Consider the following 20,701-nt stretch of genomic DNA (forward strand, 5'->3'; position numbering starts at 1 on the left):
CACAATTGTAATAATTCCAAAGGGTGTTCAAATTAGATATTATTGTAAAGATCGAAGTACTTCACTGCCAGCTGTTTTTGAGTTTTTAATTGTTGTGGTGAGGTTTTTAACACCCTCCGTACCCCCATCAATTTGCATGTTTAATGACATCTTCATGGTATTGGACGGTCTCTGATATTTAGAGTTTAGTGGAATGAAATTCAAAACTCATCCCAAGTCCATTGAAAAGGGACATCAACCTTGAGAATGACTTATCAAAGGAGTTGGCACATTCCCCATAACTGGGACGTTTTAAGTCAGGACATGTCTACACTGAGCTTTCACCATTAAAAAAATTTGTCGCTCAGGGATATGCAAAAACCACCTCCCTGAATGACAGAAGTTTCAACCACGAAAAGCACTGGCATGGACAGCGTTTCATCCGTGGGAACTGCTCTCCCATTGGGGGTGGTTTTATTTGGTTGGTGGGAGAGCTCTCTCTCCCGGCGACAAAGAGCAGCTCTACTGAGTGCCGTACGACGGCACGGCTGTAGTGGTACGCCGCGGTAAGGTGTGCAGGGCAGACATAGCCCCTGATTGCAGGTCTTTCGAAAAGACACGTTATAATTTTGTGACAAGTTGTTGAGCTAGATGAAGGAATCACTGGGTGAAATTCTACAGCTTGTCTTAGGCGGGAGGTAAGACCAGCTAATCCCAATGGTCCCTTCTGGCCTCTAATCTATGGATATATGAAAAAAAATCCTAAGGCTCAAAACTTTTTGAATAGACATTTTAAAGTTCTAAGCTAACTTGGACCACTGCAGTTTTCTAAATAAATGTGTCATTTTTTTTTTAATTTTTAATTGGTTTCACATGGTTATGAAGAGAAACCAGGTAAAACCTTGCAGCTTTGCTTTTGCTTTCAGTTTACAAGTTCATTCAGGCCTATAACGCAACATGAAACTCAGAGTTTGAAGACCACTCACAAAGTGAAACTGAAGAAAAGGTTCACCTGAAACCTTGGTCAATCAAACAGCCGAGATTAGCATATTTCACCTCTACCTTCTGAGCTATCTTTCTATTCCACATTTCTTTTTCCCCTTATGGCCTCTATGTTTATTTTGGAGAACAGAATGTGCCAAGGCTCTATTCTAAGGAAAAGTCATTATGGCTCTGTGGACTACCAGATACAACCATTAGTACACTTCAATCTTACGGGTCAAATCTTGATCCAATTAAAACAATGGCAACACTGCGACTGACCTTAATGGAATCAGTATTTGGTCCTAAAAAAAGTATGTAATCTCTATGATATATACAGCTGCCACTGACCTATAGGAAAGTCTAAAATTCACTCCTTTAGAAAATTCTCACACTCAGTAGCTCAGGGGTAGGGGGTTTGCAGCTTTTTCCAGTTGCTAGTAGCTAACTGTTTAAGGGTTTGGACCCCAATAACAAACCATGGAGGTCAAATGAACACATCAATAGTAACTTTATATTATATATATGAAAATATGGTTGCTATTCCACACTGAATTATCCTAAGAAAGATGCCAGACAGGTGTGAGGTATTATATTGTAAGTCAAGCTGGAGGTTACACTTTGAAAAGGAATTTAAAACCTTTGGCCCAGTGTTCCAGAGAGGTTGAAATCAACCTTCAAAGGGAAAATGCCTCTTGCCAGCTGTACAGCTTACATAGGATCCCTTGCTGGCTTCGCCACTGATCAACACTGGCATTTGTTAACAAAAAGAAAAGGAGTACTTGTGGCACCTTAGAGACTAACCAATTTATTTGAGCATAAGCTTTCGTGAGCTACAGTTTACTTCATCGGATGCATACCGTGGAAAATACAGAAGATCTTTTTATACACACAAATCATGAAAAAATGGGTGTTTATCACTACAAAAGGTTTTCTCTCCCCTCACCCCACTCTCCTGCTGGTAATAGCTTATGTAAAGTGATCACTCTCCTTACAATGTGTATGATAATAAAGGTGGGCCATTTCCAGCACAAATCCAGGTCCCGCCCAAACAAACCCACTCTCCTGTTGGTAATAGCTTATCTAAAGTGATCACTCTCCTTACAATGTGTATGATAATCAAGGTGGGCCATTTCCAGCACAAATCCAGGTTTTCTTCCCCCCCCACACACATACCAACAGGAGAGTGGGTTTGTGTGGGGGGGGGTGCGGAGGGGTGGGGAGAAAACCTGGATTTGTGCTGGAAATGGCCCACCTTGATTATCATACACATTGTAAGGAGAGTGATCACTTTAGATAAGCTATTACCAGCAGGAGAGTGGGTGGGGGGAGAGAAAACCTTTTGTAGTGGTAAACACCCATTTTTTCATGCTTTGTGTGTATAAAAAGATCTCCTGTATTTTCCACAGTATGCATCTGATGAAGTGAGCTGTAGCTCACGAAAGCTTATGCTCAAATAAATTGGTTAGTCTCTAAGGTGCCACAAGTACTCCTTTTCTTTTTGCGAATACAGACTAACAGGGCTGTTACTCTGAAACCATTTGTTAGCAAAGAGATCTTTTGTCATGTCTTACCAGCTGATGTCTAAGACCACATTTACCAGCTTTTTCCTGATCATGCTAGTAGAAAAAATTATGTCTGGTTTTATAATTGTTACTAGCAGCACTGTATCCCTGTGGCTCTCTGTCATATCTGTAACTGACTAACATTCTGAGATGGTGCCGCACACCCACCTTTCAATCCTGATGATAGTGGCAGCTTTTTATTCAACACTAGACTGTTGATGCTGTGCTAGCTTTTAGTGTAAAAGTCCCAATGATTCTTAGAGAACAGCTACAGCAAAATAAATAAGTTTATACTTATGTTAGTATCATCCATTTGCTAATTGCACAACTAGCTGGTAAAATTAATATCCCTAGAGCTAATTTCATCCCTAGTGTAATTCCACTAAGTTCAAACATCTGACACTGGGGGGATGTGTCTACCCTGTAACAGTTTATGGATGTAAGGTAGGATTCTGCCTTCTGCTGTGCTGGTGCAAGAAGGACACAGAGAATTTCTACCTTTCCTGCTCCCTTTGCAGTCAGCAGAGCAGGATTTCCAAGTAGCATTTAAAGGAGAAAAAGAAAGGGCAACCTACTACCATGCCATTCCACACACCGCAGCCTAAAGGGGTTTTGATCTACTAGCAGAGGGAGTGACACACCAGCATCCACCTAGTATGTATGCTTCATTCTGCATATTACTCCTCCTATTCAGAATAGAAGAAAACAATATGCATTTCCCTGTTTTACCCCATTGAATCCTGGCTAGAGTAGAGCACCAAATCACCAACTGGGCAGCATCTCATCCTAGCTGTGCTGGCCAGGTTTAACACGTAATTCATAAAGGCTACCTACAAAGCTTAATGTTCTGGCACTTGAAAAGTAAAGCACATTCACAATCTGCTACCACAGGCTCTTTGTATAATCCAGAGTTCAATTCTTTGAAATTCCCTGATGACAAGGCATACTACACTACACTGTACTATGAATTGTACTGTGTACTACAAGAGTTCCATTGATTCTCATACTGTACTGTATGTTAATAAGTGCTTTTCACTTAGTGCAGCCAGTTAGGTCACATATTGTTGGGCTAATAAATTAGTAGTTTGTTCATGGGTTAAATCCTAAATTCCTTACTTAGCTTTTACACAAATCAATTTCAGAATTGATTTGAAGGCAATTTACTAGGTAAAGGACCTCAGAACTTGGCACCATAAAAATAAGTGGTGTATTTCATTAGATGCACTAAAATATAAACTGCCTCCAAATTTAATTCTATTTCTAATTGTGCATCAATTTGAAAATAATGTGAGAGTATGTGGGGATTAAGTCTCCTACAATCTTCTGGTTTGAGCCATAGAAATGAATGGAATCTCTACTGCTCTCAACTGTGATCATCCTATACAGAGAATTAGGCCTGTTGTTCTGGATTGCAGGCCACTGCCTCAGCCCTCCTTCAGAATGGTCTGCCATGCCTCCCTCCCTCCTTAGGGTGTCATAGAGAAAGTAGAGCTCCCCGGTATGCAAAGGGAAGTCTGGCATGCTTTTGCTGCCTGTAATCCCTAACCCTCCCTTGTGAGGTGGAACCAATACAATTCTCAGCACTTTAGGTTCTTCTGTGTCTCCAGAAGCAGGAAGACACCAGCTGGTCCACAAGGAGCAGTGTTACAGTTAGCTTTCTTAACATCCATGAGTATGATTCACAATGATTCTCCCGCTGTGCATTTTGATGAGAATTTCACCTCAGCTAATCTGGTCTCTCATGTAAACACATATTGAGATAGAGAGGTCTTTTTAAAACTTGAGAGATACGTCAATGAGAATTTTTAGAGAGAGGTTGCAAGCAGTTCTGATTCTGACCACTTCAAACTCCCAGGATAAAGACAAGATTTACTGGCAATATACTGATTGACACTGATTTCATATCAAGAAAAGGAGTACTTGTGGCACCTTAGAGACTAACCAATTTATTTGAGCATGAGCTTTCGTGAGCTACAGTAGTGAGCTGTAGCTCACGAAAGCTCATGCTCAAATAAATTGGTTAGTCTCTAAGGTGCCACAAGTACTCCTTTTCTTTTTGCGAATACAGACTAACACGGCTGTTACTCTGAAACCTGATTTCATATCAAACACTGGAATGTCAAATTCCGTGTTTTCCATTTAAATGTAGATATCAGTACTGGTTTATACATAGTTATGTTGCGAATATTCTAATGTAATTCAATAAGATGCAAAACTAATAGAAAAAAATAAAGTTAAATAATACTAAAAATTCAAGATGTGATGAACCCTGAGCAAAATTAGCAAGAGAGAAAAAAATAACACTGTCATATTTTTAGGCCAGGACTTCAACAATTCAGTACAAATTCAGTACAAAGGGAGAGAAAAATACATTTGAAACCAAATACTGTAGAGTAAACCAGAAAGATACTATGATGTAGCTTGAGCAAAGTGAGAGAAAAGAATCTATTGCTTCTGACTGCTGCAAATTTCTTAGATATGATGGGCTAGATCTCCCGCAGTGTAGCTCAATTGAAATCAATGGAAATCAGTTATTTAGATTATGTATCTGGCTGTATAACTTTGAAAATACAAGTTTTCAAATCTGTTTCTGAATTAAAATGTACTTGATTCAAGTGTGATAATACTGTGGTGTTCTAGCAACATGCATTGACTTCTGCAGACTCATTAGACTGAGAGAGAAAAGTTTTATTCTTAGATCATCTTGCCTATCTTCTTGGCAATGCATAATTGTTCCCTAGAGTACGCTATTGTTGATGACTCTTCTCTATTTTTATGCTTCTCCAGTTTGACTTCACTGAAGTTACTCCTGATTTACATCACTGGGGCTTGATTCCTATTTGAGAATGGTGGGAATCAATAGTAACTCATCTGAGTACTCCTGATGACTACCGGGAACTACTCGAATAAGTGCATAACTTTACTCACTTCAATAGCAACCACTAGTAGCTAGCATGACCGTTCATATGACTAAAAATACTCACATGCTTAAGTATTTGAAGAATCAGGGCTTTTATATTGTCTGTATGAGATTGCCAGCTCTTTGGCAGAGGCACCACTTCTTATTCTATATTTGGTAAAATGCCATGCATAGATTTTTAAATCATACACTATTTTAACATTAAAAATTATTTCTCCAGTGCTTTATTTAGAATTCTTTATTCAAAATTACTCAGACAATGGAGTTATTATTTCTACTTTTTAGTATTGGGACCAATGGAGAAAATCAAGGCTTTTGATCCTGGGATTCGGCAGACAATCTCCCCCAATGACCTCAAATCTAAACGTATGGATTTACTTTGTCTAAAAATGGAGACTGTATTTTGTTTCCTGATGTATGGTTTTGTCATGGGAGCAAATGAGAAGAGATTTTAGATGCATGGCCTCTTTGAACACTAGCTGTAGCTACACATGAAGGCTACATTATCTAGCCCAGAGTCTCTGTGTGAAATTCTTTATGGCAATCCTCAACATTCTCTTTCTGTCTCTCTGCGTGTGTTAGGATTAGAACAGTAAGAAACTCTACTCACCTCTTCTGCATGAATACCACAAAGCTTGTTTCCCGACAGGAGTTTGTTTTTCAGGCTTTTGTTCTGAGAAAAGAACATGGTTTTACTATTGAGAGGTAGTAAAATATTGAGGAATCCTTTAAATATTTTAACCTGTTGGTTTTATTTTTTACTAGATATGATCTTCAAGATGTTAGTCAGGCCACATATAAATATGAAGCCAAGATAAATGTAGAACGGTACAGTAGCATCTTCTCTTCTAAAATTCAGAAGGCCTGTGGTTTTTGCATTAAAATATTAATTCACAGAGACAGAACTGCACATTGTAAACTTTCAAAACACTATACGAATTAAGCTGAAAGACATTTATTTAATCTCAATATGATGAGAAAAGACAAGGGACCAGATCCTCATCTAGTATAAATCAGCATGACTGAGCACTAACTTCAGTGGAACTAAGGCAATTTACAGCAGCTGAGGGTCTGGCCTAGTATCCCACCATTGAACCCTAAAGTCAAGATTTAAAGATTCTTTTCATTGTAAAATTGTTTAATTTAAAATTGGCAGAAAGTCTGAAACATTAAATGCTGAGTCCCCTCATTTCACTTCTACCATTCAACCTTCTTTTCTACCATAGCAGTTTTAAATCTCACTTTTTATTTACCGAAATGAAAATTGATTAAAACATTAATAAAATTAAATTTCAACTAGCCTAGTAATATTCCTACACTGTAACTTTTTTTCTATATTCTTTCTTTTTGCTGATATTATGCTATAGTCGATAGCCAAGGGTATTTACCTTTGCAGATTCTCCACTGGGTGAGTAGCTGCCTAGCTTTGAAAATTATTTTTGCTCTCTTTAAATTCTTCCCTCTTGAATTAAGAATACAATCAGCCAGATCCTGAGCTGGAGTAAATCAGTATAACTGTGACAAATGGGGTTACACCGGTTTATATCAGCTGAGGATCTGTTCCTACCTTTTTAGCTCATTTCTCTTGAATGACCTTACCATGATGAATTCCTCAAACACATTACAGTAAGAACTGAACAGAATTCTTTTTCACTATTTTTATTTCAATTCCCTGTCCCCATTATTACACTGCAGCCCACTGAGATTCATATTTTATTTAGTGTGGGACATTAAGGAGCCTTATGAAAAATCTAAAGTAGTTTCTAATGGATCTTGGGTTTTTTGTTTTTTAAGTACCATACTAGGCTAATATAGAGCTTGCATAATTTATACTAAGGACCTGCATTTTTATGTATTAATGATCTTCAGGAAATTGACGAGCTGTGCAGATGCTGTCTATCGGGGATTGTACTGTCAAAGAGTGCATGTGATGGAGATAACAGGGCAGAAATGGCTTAACAAATGTTACATACCTCTAAATATTGCTAACCCTTCAGGGAAATTTCATTAGGTTATTTTCTTATACATCAGCCAGTGCAATGCATACTGTATCTATACTTTTCAATGTTAAAAAAAACTATCAACAATGTTTCTACAAAGCTATATATTGTACTCCAGTGGGTAGCCATGGGCAACACCCAAGTGAGGCAAGAAATGAGAAATGTTAGCAGCTCAACACACACACTGTTCTCAACAGGTCAGCACAAAGGGCTGGGTCAACACCTCTCACATTAAATCCTGCAAATTCAGTAGGTCTCCAAAAAGTTTCCGTAGTAAAGATCCCCTCTCATCATTTTGGGAATCCTGCCCCACTTCCTGCTTTCCCCCCTAGAAACAGACTGCTGGAACTACCTCCAAACCTCATGGATCCCAAGGAATCAGTGGGATACTGTTCTTCTGCAGAGCTCTCGCCCCATAACCCTCCTCCATAGCAGTGCATCTCTATTGGAGTGGAGGCACCTGGGAAACTCCATGTTCATATCTGCACTGGAAGTCCCCTTTAGCAGGAGGATCCCACCTTCACAGGACAGATAATAAACCCTGATGTTGTATCATTTTCTCTTAGCAACCTACAAGGCAGGTAGAAAGATGTCCATAGCCAAAGTTGGGCCACCCATTCCCAGCTGTTTCCTCTGCAATGGATCCTGATCCCAAAGATTTCAGAGTAACAGCCGTGTTAGTCTGTATTCGCAAAAAGAAAAGGAGTACTTGTGGCACCTTAGAGACTAACCAATTTATTTGAGCATGAGCTTTCGTGAGCTACAGCTCACTTCATCGGATGCATGCCGTGGAAACTGTAGCAGACTTTATATATACACAGAGAATATGAAAAAATACCTCCTCCCACCTCACTGTCCAGCTGGTAATAGCTTATCTAAAGTGATCATCAGGTGGGCCATTTCCAGCACAAATCCAGGAAATGCCCACCTGATGATCACTTTAGATACGCTATTACCAGCTGGACAGTGGGGTGGGAGGAGGTATTTTTTCATATTCTCTGTGTATATATAAAGTCTGCTACAGTTTCCACGGCATGCATCCGATGAAGTGAGCTGTAGCTCACGAAAGCTCATGCTCAAATAAATTGGTTAGTCTCTAAGGTGCCACAAGTACTCCTTTTCTTGATCCCAAAGAGGCACTCTCCTAGGAAACAATAAGTCAGTTTTGTGGAAGTGATGGGTGAGAGCTTCACGTGTGAAGGAAACTCTCCATGAGTGTAACTTGGGGGAAGGGCCAGATTTAGGGGCAGGCAACCCAAGGCAATTGCCTGGGGTGCTGGGCTTGGGGTGCTGTTTTTGTTGTTAGCGACAAAAGGGAAAATAGAATGTTTGAAATAAAATGCGTCAGGTATTCTGTATGTGGATTCATTTTTCACTAACCTCCTAGAATGTTCTGGACCTTTGTAGAATCTCTTAAATGACAGGGATAAATCATGCATGCAAATTGTGCATCAAAGACGTGAAATAGGCTACAAAAATGAATAAAATAAATAAATAAAATAAATAAATTTTTTTGCAATAAAAAAAAATAAGGTATTCAAAAGTTTAACAAATGGGGGGAGAAGTGCCGAAGATGCTCCTTGCCTGGGGTGCCATTTGGTCTTTTCCCCTTGGCAAAGTTGTTTACATTTCCCTCACTGACTGCCTTTCAACTGGCTATTTTTCTTATGTTGTTTTGTGCACACACTGAGAATTTAGTTCTCCCCCACTGTAATACAGTAAAGGCTAAATAGAAATCTTCTAAGGTTTTTCCTCCCTAGATGGACCTTTGGTCTGACCCAGTCTGGCCATTCTTATGTTTTCCCTTACACCTCCTCCCCTCACATTCCTTTTTCTGTGTGTTTCTTGGAGGTTTGTATTTCTAAAAAGAAGCATTTAAAATTACCAGAAGACAGTTTTTAAATTGTAACCTATGAATACAAATTACCTACAATACTGCCTGAGGCATTGCCAATATGTAACACAACACAACACAAGTAAATAAAAATATGACTGTGTGGACTATAGGATGACATATCTGTATAGGAAGTACATTCATTTGATCTGTACTTAGTTATGGACCTGCTGTGAACAGTATTTATATTGAGAATATTTTACACCTTTTGAAGTATTTAGCGTGGTGACCCCTTTTCCCCTAATTGAACATGAAAAGGCAAAAAGATAAGAAGGGACTATAAAATATCTGCATCTTTAGGCACCTAAATACCATTAAAATCTGATCCAGAATTACTAAGTGATAGAGACAACAATAATCATCATTCATTCCCAGGGAAGGTGAATGTGACTACTCCTATTTTACAGATGGGAAAATCAGTAAAATAGGAGTAGTCACATTCGCCTTCCCTGGGAATGAATGATGATTATTGTTGTCTCTATCACTTAGTAATTCTGGACCAGATTTTAATGGTATTTAGGTGCCTAAAGATGCAGATATTTTATAGTTTTATATTTTATATTTAGTTTTAATATTTATATTTTAGTTTTATATTTTATAGTATATTTACAGATGGGAAAATCAGTGCATGAGTGGTTTGTCCAAAGCCACACAGCAGCTCATTGGCAGAGCCAGGAACAGAACCCAAATCTCCTATACCTTAACCCTGAAACACCCTGCCTCAATAAAGACACAGATTTACTTCTTCCCAGATCTGTCGTACCACACAATTTAAAAGAGAGTCTCTCATTTCAAAGAATATTTCATTAAAAGAAACCCATGGAAGGGGTAACTTTGCATGGTCACATCCAGAAAGCTTAGACTTTTGGTCCACAGTAAGGAATTATATGCACTCTTATTTCTTACGAGCAGGTAGGATATTTAAAGAGGCTGAGGGAATTAAGTACCAACTCCCATTGACTTTCAATGAGAATTCAGCTATTAAATCCCTCTGACTTCTTTAAAAATCCCAGCCAGCACTGTTACCCTTGGCTGTATTATTTAGATTAATTCTGTGGTCTTTGCTCAGTGTAAAGAAGTGTGAATTTTTTTATGTGGTTGGATCAGAAAAATTGAAGGGGTGGGGGGAAGGTTTTTAAACCACAAAAAAGAAATCTTAAAATGCTGAGAAGTGCACTCACCACAGAGAGGTGTATTCCTCACAAACAAATGTGGCCTGAATTTTAGTAGGTAAGTAACCAGCACAGCTGGCTTTTAAAATGTTTTTCCTTGACAGGTTGTCAGGTGCCTAGAGATACACAGCCCTTCTGTTGACTCACCCCGGCAACCAAATTAAGTGGGTCTCATTAGCTTCAACTCCTGACTGTAAATGGGACAAGAGTTGTTTTCATGGCAGAACTAAGGGCCAAGGCATGAAAAGAAAAACCATAGGAACAGAAGGAAGCACTGATTGAGTCTTGTGTTTGTTGTGATTTAAGTTAAATGTAACTCCAGGAGGTGGGTAAATTCAGACTGCAGCTAGGTGGGAATTTTTCAAACAAACCATCTTTTTGTCAGAAAATGACAATTAGTTTAAACCAAAACCGTTTTCATGGGAACATTCCACTATTGATAAAGCTTTTGTTGGGGAAGGTTTTTCAGACCAGGATGCAAAATGAAAAGGTGAGGAGAGCATTTATCTGAGATATAGGACACCCACATTTAAGACCTTGGTCTGAACCAGGCAGAGCTAGGACTTGAATTTAGGTCTCTCACATCCCACAGGAGTGCCCTAACCACCAGTTCACTGGTGGTTCTAGGGTGACTCTCGTCCTCTCTTTGGGGGTTTTTTTTTTTTTTTGATAATTTTCAAAAGGTCTCACTTTCATTCCAGTACAGAATGGGATTTTTTTCAAAATCTCAAAAACGTTCACAAGATGGGAAAACCATTTCCCACCCAGCTCGAGTTCAGACCGTGGGCAAGATTCTCAGCTGGTACAATTCAGCCTAGCTTCACTGAAGTCAGTCAAATTTCATCAGTTGTCATAAGCTGAGAAACTGGACTAATATTTCTAGTGTGTACATGTGAGTGTGCATGCATGCATGCAAACATGCATGTGCTATGAAATGAGCACACTGAGAATGCCTCTCATGTACAGTGTCTCTTTCTTACTTTCTACAGGGAACACCCTAACTCACCTAAATGGAAAGGATAGGTATGTTGGGAATAGCTGGGAAAGCTGGGTATTTCAATAGTTATCCTTTGACGAAGAATAGTTAAAATAAAATAACTAAATAAAATAACTAAAATAAAATAATGGTGAGCCCATTCTCCCTGTGCTAATGAACCATGAACATATGGAAATCTAACCCACCACCTTTGATTCATTTAGCACATTGAAACAATGTAAATGTATTACTGAATAGCAATGGCATTCTCTAAAATTTTGCATGGCATTTGAAAAAGATTATTAATTGGATTCAGAACATCAATTTAGATTGAAGTCTGTGTCTCAGTGGAACACCGGGAAGCTTTATTTGTGAATTAGACATATGCAGTTTTCACCAGCACAAAGAAGTTCCCACGCTATTTGAATTCCCTCATGTACCTTTTGCACAATTCCTGCGTAATGACAAAGTACAGCATCTTGTTTCACACATATTTCACTCTGTTCCTCTCTATTACACATTAACAGAGGTTGCTTCTGGAATGATAAATAGCTTCAAGTTGCTTAAAACAGGTGTCCACAGTACTACAAGGCAATGATATTATTCTTCAGATTCTCTCCTGTGCAAAGATATGTTTGTTGTATGAGAAAGGGGGAACAAGTTAGGCCACTTTAATTGTCGTGGTGCATTTACTATTAACTGCTATTATTATTCATTTGTATTACCATAGCACCTGGAATCCTTAGTTCTTACTAACAGCTTACATATAAGACAAGAGATAATGGTAGATAAAGACAAACAACAGGGGGAGCACTAGGAACTAATGAGATAGTTGCACTGGCCCTGGTCCATCAATATAAATTAGAGCAGTTTAGGAGCCACTCTTCATTTATACTAACTGGCTATGATCATGTTAGTTGTGAATTGCTGTATTGCAGCTACACTGTGTCCTACCACCAGCACCCTTGTGCCAGGGCTCAAATGGCATAGGCACCGGCTAGGTCACTTTATGCCAGCTAAGGGATCCCTTATGCTGGCAGAATTCGTAGATAGCCTTTTAGGGCTAGATTCTGCCTGGAACAGGGGGAATTTTGGTATTTACTATTTCGCATTTACCAAACTCTGGACACATTTCACTGACAGGTACTGTTTTGCATCCTGATTATAATCAGTGATTTCCTCCCGCAGCAAATGAAGAATTCTTGACCTGTATTATTGCTGTATCAGGGCCCCACTGATAATCTGATCAGGGCTTTTCTTTAAGAACCATTTTCATGAAGAGTCTGCTTTCATTTGTATTCTGTAACTGTTTGGTAAAAGAGGCTCTCAGTAATTAGTTCAATTAACTAATCTGCAAGACTCTGTGGTTGCAAATTCTTACTGAGTCAGGAAAAAAAGTACAAAATTAGGTCTCATACGGATTTAAGATGACCTTTCTTGTTTCCCAGTTAAGCTCCCTAAACTGAGATAAACTAAAAAAAATCATTTAAAATTGAATTGGTATGTTACACGGTCACTTTTTCACAACACTATATTGGTTTTATATTCTTAAATAGGATTAGATTAAAAAGATATTTCAAGTTCAAAAACCAAGATATGTATGTAAAACGTAATTGTTTAAGCATCCATTATTGTGTTTTTAATAGTCAGCCTATCTTTAAAAAATATACAATAAGGACTGTAACTAGATTTACCCGTTTAGATTTAGAGCAAGTATCCTATTATATCCAAACTAAATGTGTAGTTCAGTGTATTTAGGTTGCTTGAAATGCTAATATCACAGAGTGCTTTTCTGAAACATTTGCATCATCGTATCATTAAGCACAGTGAACAACTGTAATTGAGGTCTAAAGCCTCATTCCCCTTTCTGTTATTTAACTTCTCTGCATCAGCAGTTTCAGTGCATCCATAAATTTAGCTGCAGTTGAAACCTGCCTTGGTTCTTCCTCAGACTTGTAGTAATCTTAGGGCTGTTATAGATAGTGCATTATTCTGCAGCAGAAGGGCATAAATTCTAGTGCATACTAGTGTGTCATGCACTAAACTGACTTGTGTGGACACAGCTGAGACACACGAAAAATTCTCTAGTGCACGTTAATGTCATCCAGTACTACATTAATGTGCTAGCAAACTTTTAGAGTGCACCAGTAGGGTACAAGTGGACCACTTAATGCGACACCCTGGAGTGCACTAGAGTTTACACCTCTCTGGTGCAGTGTAGTGCTGTCAAGGTTCCTTCCCCACTCTGAACTCTAGGGTACAGATGTGGGGACCTGCATGAAAACCTCCTAAGCTTACTTTTACCAGCTTAGGTTAAAACTTCCCCAAGGTACAAATTAATTTTACCCTTTGACTTTGGAATTTCCACTGCCAGCACCAGACTTTAACTGGGTTTACTGGGAAACACAGTTTGGACACGTCTTTCCCCCCCAAAATCCTCCCAACCCTTGCACCCCACTTCCTGGACAAGGTTTGGTAAAAAGCCTCACCAATTTGCATAGGTGACCACAGACCCAAACCCTTGGATCTTAGAACAATGAAAAAGCATTCAGTTTTCTTACAAGAAAACTTTTAATAGAAGTAAAGGAATCACCTCTGTAAAATCAGGATGGTAGATACCTTACAGGGTAATTAGATTCAAAACATAGAGAATCCCGCTAGGCAAAACCTTAAGTTACAAAAAAGACACACAGACAGGGATAGTCATTCTATTCAGCACAGTTCTTTTCTCAGCCATTTAAAGAAATCATAATCTAACACATGCCTAGCTAGATTACTTACTAAAAGTTCTAAGACTCCATTCCTGTTCTGTCCCTGGTAACAGGAGCATACAGACAGCCCCAGACCCTTTGTTTTTCTCCCTCCTCCCAGCTTTTGAAAGTATCTTGTCTCCTCACTGGTCATTTTGGTCAGGTGCCAACGAGGTTACCTTTAGCTTCTTAACCCTTTATAGGTGAGAGGATTTTTCCTCTGGCCAGGAGGGATTTTAAAGGGGTTTACCCTTCCCTTTATATTTATGACAAGTGCACTGTTTAGACAAGCCCCTACTCAATTCCCTTCCAAGCAGCTGACACACCTGACTAGACATTAGATACTCATAGATAGGATATACACAGGAATGTGTATGGCAGAGGTGGGTCAGTCATCAGGTCCGATCTGTTGTTAAAAGTCCTCACGCCCCATCCCCACCCCCAACAACAGATCGGACCTGATGACAGACTCTTTATACAAGTTTCCAGGTGAAAATAAAGATCTTTGGGTCTTGCCTAAAAAGATTTAGCAGTTCTATGCTTGGAGTTTTGGTGGCGGTGTTATTGTTTTTTAAATTACTTATTTTTAAATAGGTGAAAAGGCCATTCTGAAAGTCAAAAATATGCCTTTTTACCTTGTACTTCAATTACATTTACACTGTAATTGTGAATACAGGGATCTCTCATAATCTTGTGATATCTGTGAACTGGAAATGTGAAGGGAAAAGAGACGGGGGTGAATTCATTATCAGGAGAGTTGATAGGAATCCCATATTTAATTTCCTTCTTTTATCAAACAGTCTTATTTTTTTAATGAAAAGGTGCGACACCTTCATTGTTTGCAGTAGGCCTTTGAAATTGAGCAGGGAAAAAACCTCCAGGCTAGAAAAGTGCCTTTTCTTTGTTCCATGAAATTCCATTGAGAATGAACTGAGTTATAAATGTTTAAAAATCACTTTTTGGTCAGTTTGGCAGCATACCAAAATAATGCCAACATTCTGAAAATCTGGGCCCCTGATGCCACCAAAGCAGCAGTAGCAGGGCACACTTCACTGGGAACCCTGAGAGCAGACAGCCTGTCAGAGAGAGTGAGCAAGTGAGCAAAAGAGACCAAGCACAGCTGCTGCCCCATCATCAGCCTCACTTCCTCAGTATCACACACATGGCACCAGTGGCCCATTTCTTACTCTGGGATAACAGCACTCTCATGCTGGTCAAGTAATGTAATTAGCCTTGTAGTTCATGTGAAGCAGACTACATGACACTGCAGAAAAGTCTGGGTTCAAACCCCTGTGGACGCACGCTGAGGGAGCCATTACAGTTGTGCATTAATGGAAAGTTATTCAGGCTGCAAAATCAAATACTCATGTTAGGAAATGCCAGCTTTATGGTTTTCATGCAATCTTTATTTGTGCATGTTACTCCTTTTTGACCCAAGTTGCTCATCAAAGTTCGGGGCCCTGAAGTTGTTTCAGTTGCATAGAAATTGATGATGGAGTCTGGTATTTTCTTTGATGCACTCTTGTTTATTTTACAAGGAATGTACAAAGTCTTGCTTCTCTGAATGCCAGAGGGACCAAAATTATCCTTAGCTTATAGGGCCAAGATTCGTTCAGACAGCATCCTTGATCCAGACCTCTCTCTAGGCTTCTCCAGGGTCACACCATGCTTACCGGTTTGCACCCCTTTTTGTCTTAGGTGGGGGGCTTGTGAATAACTTGTAATTGGAAGTGTGTTCAAACCCAGTTTCAAGAGGTTTGTGATCAATACGCTCACCAGTCCCTCTCAACATAACATGAATATAGGCATTACGATACAGTTTTTAATTACATGATCATACACTATTTCTTCCACAGGACCTCTGCCTCAGTGAGTGTACAAAATGTATGCAAAAGGGGTCATAGTTAAAATTGCATGGACAACCATGAGTCTGGCATTTACTGAAACTTAAATGATATTTCAAACTTTTTTATACATAATTTTTAGATGTGCATATAATTTATAACTAATCCTATGTTAACATACTCTATCTCATTAAACGGCTAAAACATCATAGCAAATCTGAAGGTAATACTTCAAGCACAGTTGTGCAAATGTCAGTTCAAACTTCTGACAAACTTTGCCTCAAAAAAGTAAAGTAAGAATCGTTATCCCATTTTACAGATGGATAAACTGACACACAAATGAGATAAAGGCCAAAGTGTTCAAACTTAATTGCCTAAGGTTAGGGACCTAAATCTGTATTTAGGCACCTAAATAAATGGCCGAATCCGCTGAGGCGTTGAGCACCTACGGCATCCATTGACTCCAATGGGAGCAAAATCAGGCCCTTAATCTGACACAGCACGCACAATCCTTACTAGAAGTGTGATGTATTGTAGCCAAGAACTGCTAAGCAGAGAAACAATACCACACGGGCAGTGTCATGACCAAGACTTGGGTAGTTAGACCTAGTGGTCAGTGCAGGAGTCGGGGCAGGCAGGGAAAAGCTACTGGGAGATCAGAGTCCAAGACAGGCCAGAGGGTAAACATAGTCTGATATCAGGAGTCAGGTAGGGTTAGGTTACCAGTAGATTGGGGTTAGGTGCCAGGTTACAGACAGTTATCAAACGGTAAAGTTGAGTAAAGCAGTATTAGATGCCAGAGTCTAGGGTCTATCACAAGCAGGACCTGGAGCAGAGACAGGCAGGCAGTCTGTGCGGTTGCTCAGACAGCTTGGCTTCCTGGTACTGGCCAAGCAGTGGGCTGTGAGGGGCAACTAAGATCCTGTTGGGTGGTACTTCCAACCAAGCCCAGACTTGCATGGGCCTCCCGTGGGAGCCTAGCCTAAGCCTCCCATGGTGAAATCAGCTGCCCAGAACCCTCATAGTCCCAGGTTCCAACCCTTCAGGTCCTTACAGATAGACTCAGCACAAAACTATCAGTGTCATCACCAATACTTTCGAGAAGCAAGGACACAGAGTATATAAATGCAACTAAAATCATTTTCCCCCCAGAAAATTATTCCTGACAATCAGTGCAAATCTCAACAGTTTATCTGATCTCTGGCAGGAGTTATTTGTTTTGTACAAGATAAATTTGTGTCTGCCTCTGCTTGATGAATAGTGCAAATCAAACCATACTGAGTCCTCACTCATCTCCAGAACATTTCATAGAGGTGTTTAAAAAAAAAAACCCACAAAACTATAAGGTGCTCAGTAAGAATGTGACAGAGCTGATTGCCAAGATGAAATGTTTTCCATTTCCTGTTTAACAACAGCTATTCACAAGACCCTGATGGAGGAAATCAGAAGGCAGCAATGGACCAAATCAAATATCTAGGCCTTATCTGATGTCACATTGTGCTGGTACCCTGAGGGGTCTGGGTATTAGCTTTGTATTGTATGATGTTGAGAAAGTGTTTTATGTGGCATAAAATAGTGAGCCTGCTTTAATCCTGTCAGGTCGACTCAGCCCTTCATCCTTATGAGGTAGATAAATTAAGTTTCATGCAGTTTACTGTGTGCATGTTTTTCAGATAATACCTTAAGAATTCAGGTTCTCGCTGCTTTTCATGGGCATGAGAGATACATGACACTTTTTGTAAGAGTAGGAGTTTACATCAGTATTCTTGACCAAATGTTCCTTTCTCACATTGTTGAACAGCATTACGTGTGTGGATTAGCTGACGGCCTCTGCCCCAGCAGAGGCTACATTTCAGTGGTGAGCCTGTGGTGAGCCCGTGTGCACAGTACATAGTTTCTGAAGTGCTCTGGGTCAATCAGAATGAGCATTGCTATGTAAATGTACAGTATCTTATAATGAATAGCAACATTGCTCTAGGAGCTATTGTGGAAGGTTTCAGAGGTATGGTCTTATACAGAATGTGTCACACTCCATATGCACATACTATAAAGGGCTACTGGAATGCCTCCCCAAATAAAACAGCGAACAGTGGATGTTTTGCTATATTTTCTATATTATGGGAATAATGTTGCAGGGTAATTGGTTAGATGGGTACAGGACTATGTTAATACACAAACCTTTATATTTGTTCTGTTATTGGCTAAGATAACTTCCTCATAACTCCTGCTAGCTGTATCAAGAGTGCAATATCACTTTGAGGAGGACGGAACTAGAGATATACCTAAATTTATACCATAAGGGTTCCTCAGAAACATCTGGTCACCTCACCCACACGGGCTTTACCAGTGCTTTGAGACCTAATTTTTTTAAATCATCTAATAAAGACATCTGCTTTACTACTCAATTTTAAGCCAATTACCTCAATGAGGTGCATCATAAAGTAAAATCTAGAGAGCTGTTGTGTAGGCTTTAGTTACAGTCCTATGTTGGGTGATGTATATGATCAGTGGGAAGCACAATGATTCTAGGAGCTCTCAGGCATGCATTAGAAGAACAACCACTGTGGCATCCCTTTAGGGTGTGCAGCATACATATTTCCATGTAGCTGACCAGTTCTGCTGTTTGGTATGGAACAGCTCTGCCCATGAACCTGTGTCCTTCCAGCCCCTGGTATGGAATGGCTTGTGTCACAGGTATGAGAACAGTTCTTCTGTTCAGGGTAGCAGAGGGACTGGGATTTTGCCTGGGTCTACAGGGGAAAAAGAACAAGGGGGATAGTTCTTATATCCTCCTTCCTTGTGCATTTACGTGGTGGCCAGATGCAGGATAAAATAGTTTGAATTTATAAGTGCTCCTTCCCCAGAATAAACATGTTCCTTCCTCTGCTGTGCATAAATACTCCTCCAATGCATCTACATTGTTTTTATCTGATTAAGAAAGAGCTTACAAAATTCATGAGAATGGTATTGAAGCTCACCCATCCATTTCCTGCACTAGTCCCCAGCATAAGGCCCATGTGCACCAAAACACAAATGCAACTCTGTTCTCTACCACCTATAATATAAAGGTTGCTCTAACATGCACCAGATGCCAATAGCCCCAAGGGACTCTGCCAACAGCTAGAGGCCTGACCACACCCATTACTTCTAGCTCAGTCCTCTATGCCAGTGGTCACCAGAGGAACATTTACAGAAGCTCTGCACCACAAGAAGGGCTCCTTGTGGAGGGGAGATGTGCTGACTTATGGCCTCTTTGCAACAGTTGAGAGGCATTAGCTATCAGAGCACATTCCCTAATCAGGGTCATGATCCTATATGTGACAACATAAAGGGTAGCAGAGTGTTAAATGCACTGGAGTAAGCAATAAGCAGCCAGAGGACATGTACCCTTAAGCCTTAAGAAACAAAGATCCTTTATGCATCATTTTGAATACTCGTGTTGCAAACAATATATATTTTAAAAAGTCACAGAAATAACAACCCGAGCCATACCTCCATCTCACACTAACAACCACACTTCATGCTGTGGGTTACTCCTGCTGTGTAATGCCTTGCGCTGGCTCCATTATGAAGAGTAAATTGCCAGTCACATTTTTACCAGGTCATGTGAAGTACTTGGCAGGGTAGCATTATAAAAAATAAACTGTGTAGCAAATTTTGATGGGCTTTCTACATGTTTTATGTGACAGCTCAGTGTGCAAATCCAAGGCCACCTACCACCCGGACAGCAGTGAAGGTTTGAGGCCAGTTACAAATTTTGATGTAATTTTGTAATGTATTTCTCCTACAGTATAACAATTACTGAAATATTTATGCAAATGCCAAATAATTATGTTTTGATACAGGCCTTTGAAGCAGCTCCCTCCCCTGCACACACACACTTTTCTTCCTGCATCCTTGTATGTATTTGAACTTCTTAACATTTTCATGCAGAAAGTCTAAGCCCCAGCTGTTAAATAAAAGTCAATCCCACTAAAATTAATTGCTTTAGTGGATTTGTGTCTCCCAGGCTTCAAGTCATTGACCCAGTAGAACGCAGAAAATAATCTAGTTAAGTCTTCACAGAAGGGCATGAATGGCACACCTGTTCCTTAGGGAGTTGGAACTCTCCCGTAAGATGTCAGGAACCCCACTATGAACACAAGGAAGACGGTAACTTCAGACTAGCCAATGAAGTACAGTGTTTTAAATGTTGCCCACAGGCATTTTTTGATCTGAGAGAGAAAAAACGTGGCCAATGGACAGTATTTTTTCCACCACACAGTTATTCAGAGATGCCACTTCGCCACTTAGTCCACCACATCAGAGAACTTGTTCTTTTGTTTTCAAAGGGTAACATTTTACCAAGATTATTTTTTTAAGGTGTTAACTTTTTTGTGGATTCTTTTCTACTCAGTGCTACCTGTAACCAATGGTACTTTAAAGGATCCCCGATCTTGTCCCTAACGTTACTAATCACATTGAGACCCTGAGATGCAAGACACAATAGAAATGCAAAGGATGAACTAAATCATTATTATTAATAATTTTATTCCTTGTATCTTACATAAACCTTTCATTTACCCACAGTCGATTAAGGAAACTGTCAGGCAGCATCTGAGCACTTTAAAATCTGGCAGC

General features: G+C 39.6%; 1 protein-coding gene across 4 annotated transcripts in view; it reads right to left on the reverse strand.

Annotated features, from left to right (window-relative positions):
* LUZP2 (leucine zipper protein 2) overlaps positions 1–20,701 on the reverse strand; it is a 324,235-nt gene that overhangs the window by 107,990 nt on the left and 195,544 nt on the right. For 3 of the 4 annotated variants that reach the window (XM_084632578.1, XM_084632577.1, XM_084632580.1), the window contains exon 6: positions 6,056–6,118. The exons of the other annotated variant lie outside the window; for it this stretch is intronic. In XM_084632578.1, the coding sequence (XP_084488704.1) occupies positions 6,056–6,118 (63 nt within the window). The remainder of the gene's footprint in view (positions 1–6,055; positions 6,119–20,701) is intronic. 4 annotated transcript variants of the gene reach the window in all.

This window comes from Lepidochelys olivacea (genome assembly GCF_965140295.1).
Source record: "Lepidochelys olivacea isolate rLepOli2 genome assembly, chromosome: 6".
In the NCBI taxonomy this organism is placed as follows: domain Eukaryota; kingdom Metazoa; phylum Chordata; order Testudines; family Cheloniidae; genus Lepidochelys; species Lepidochelys olivacea.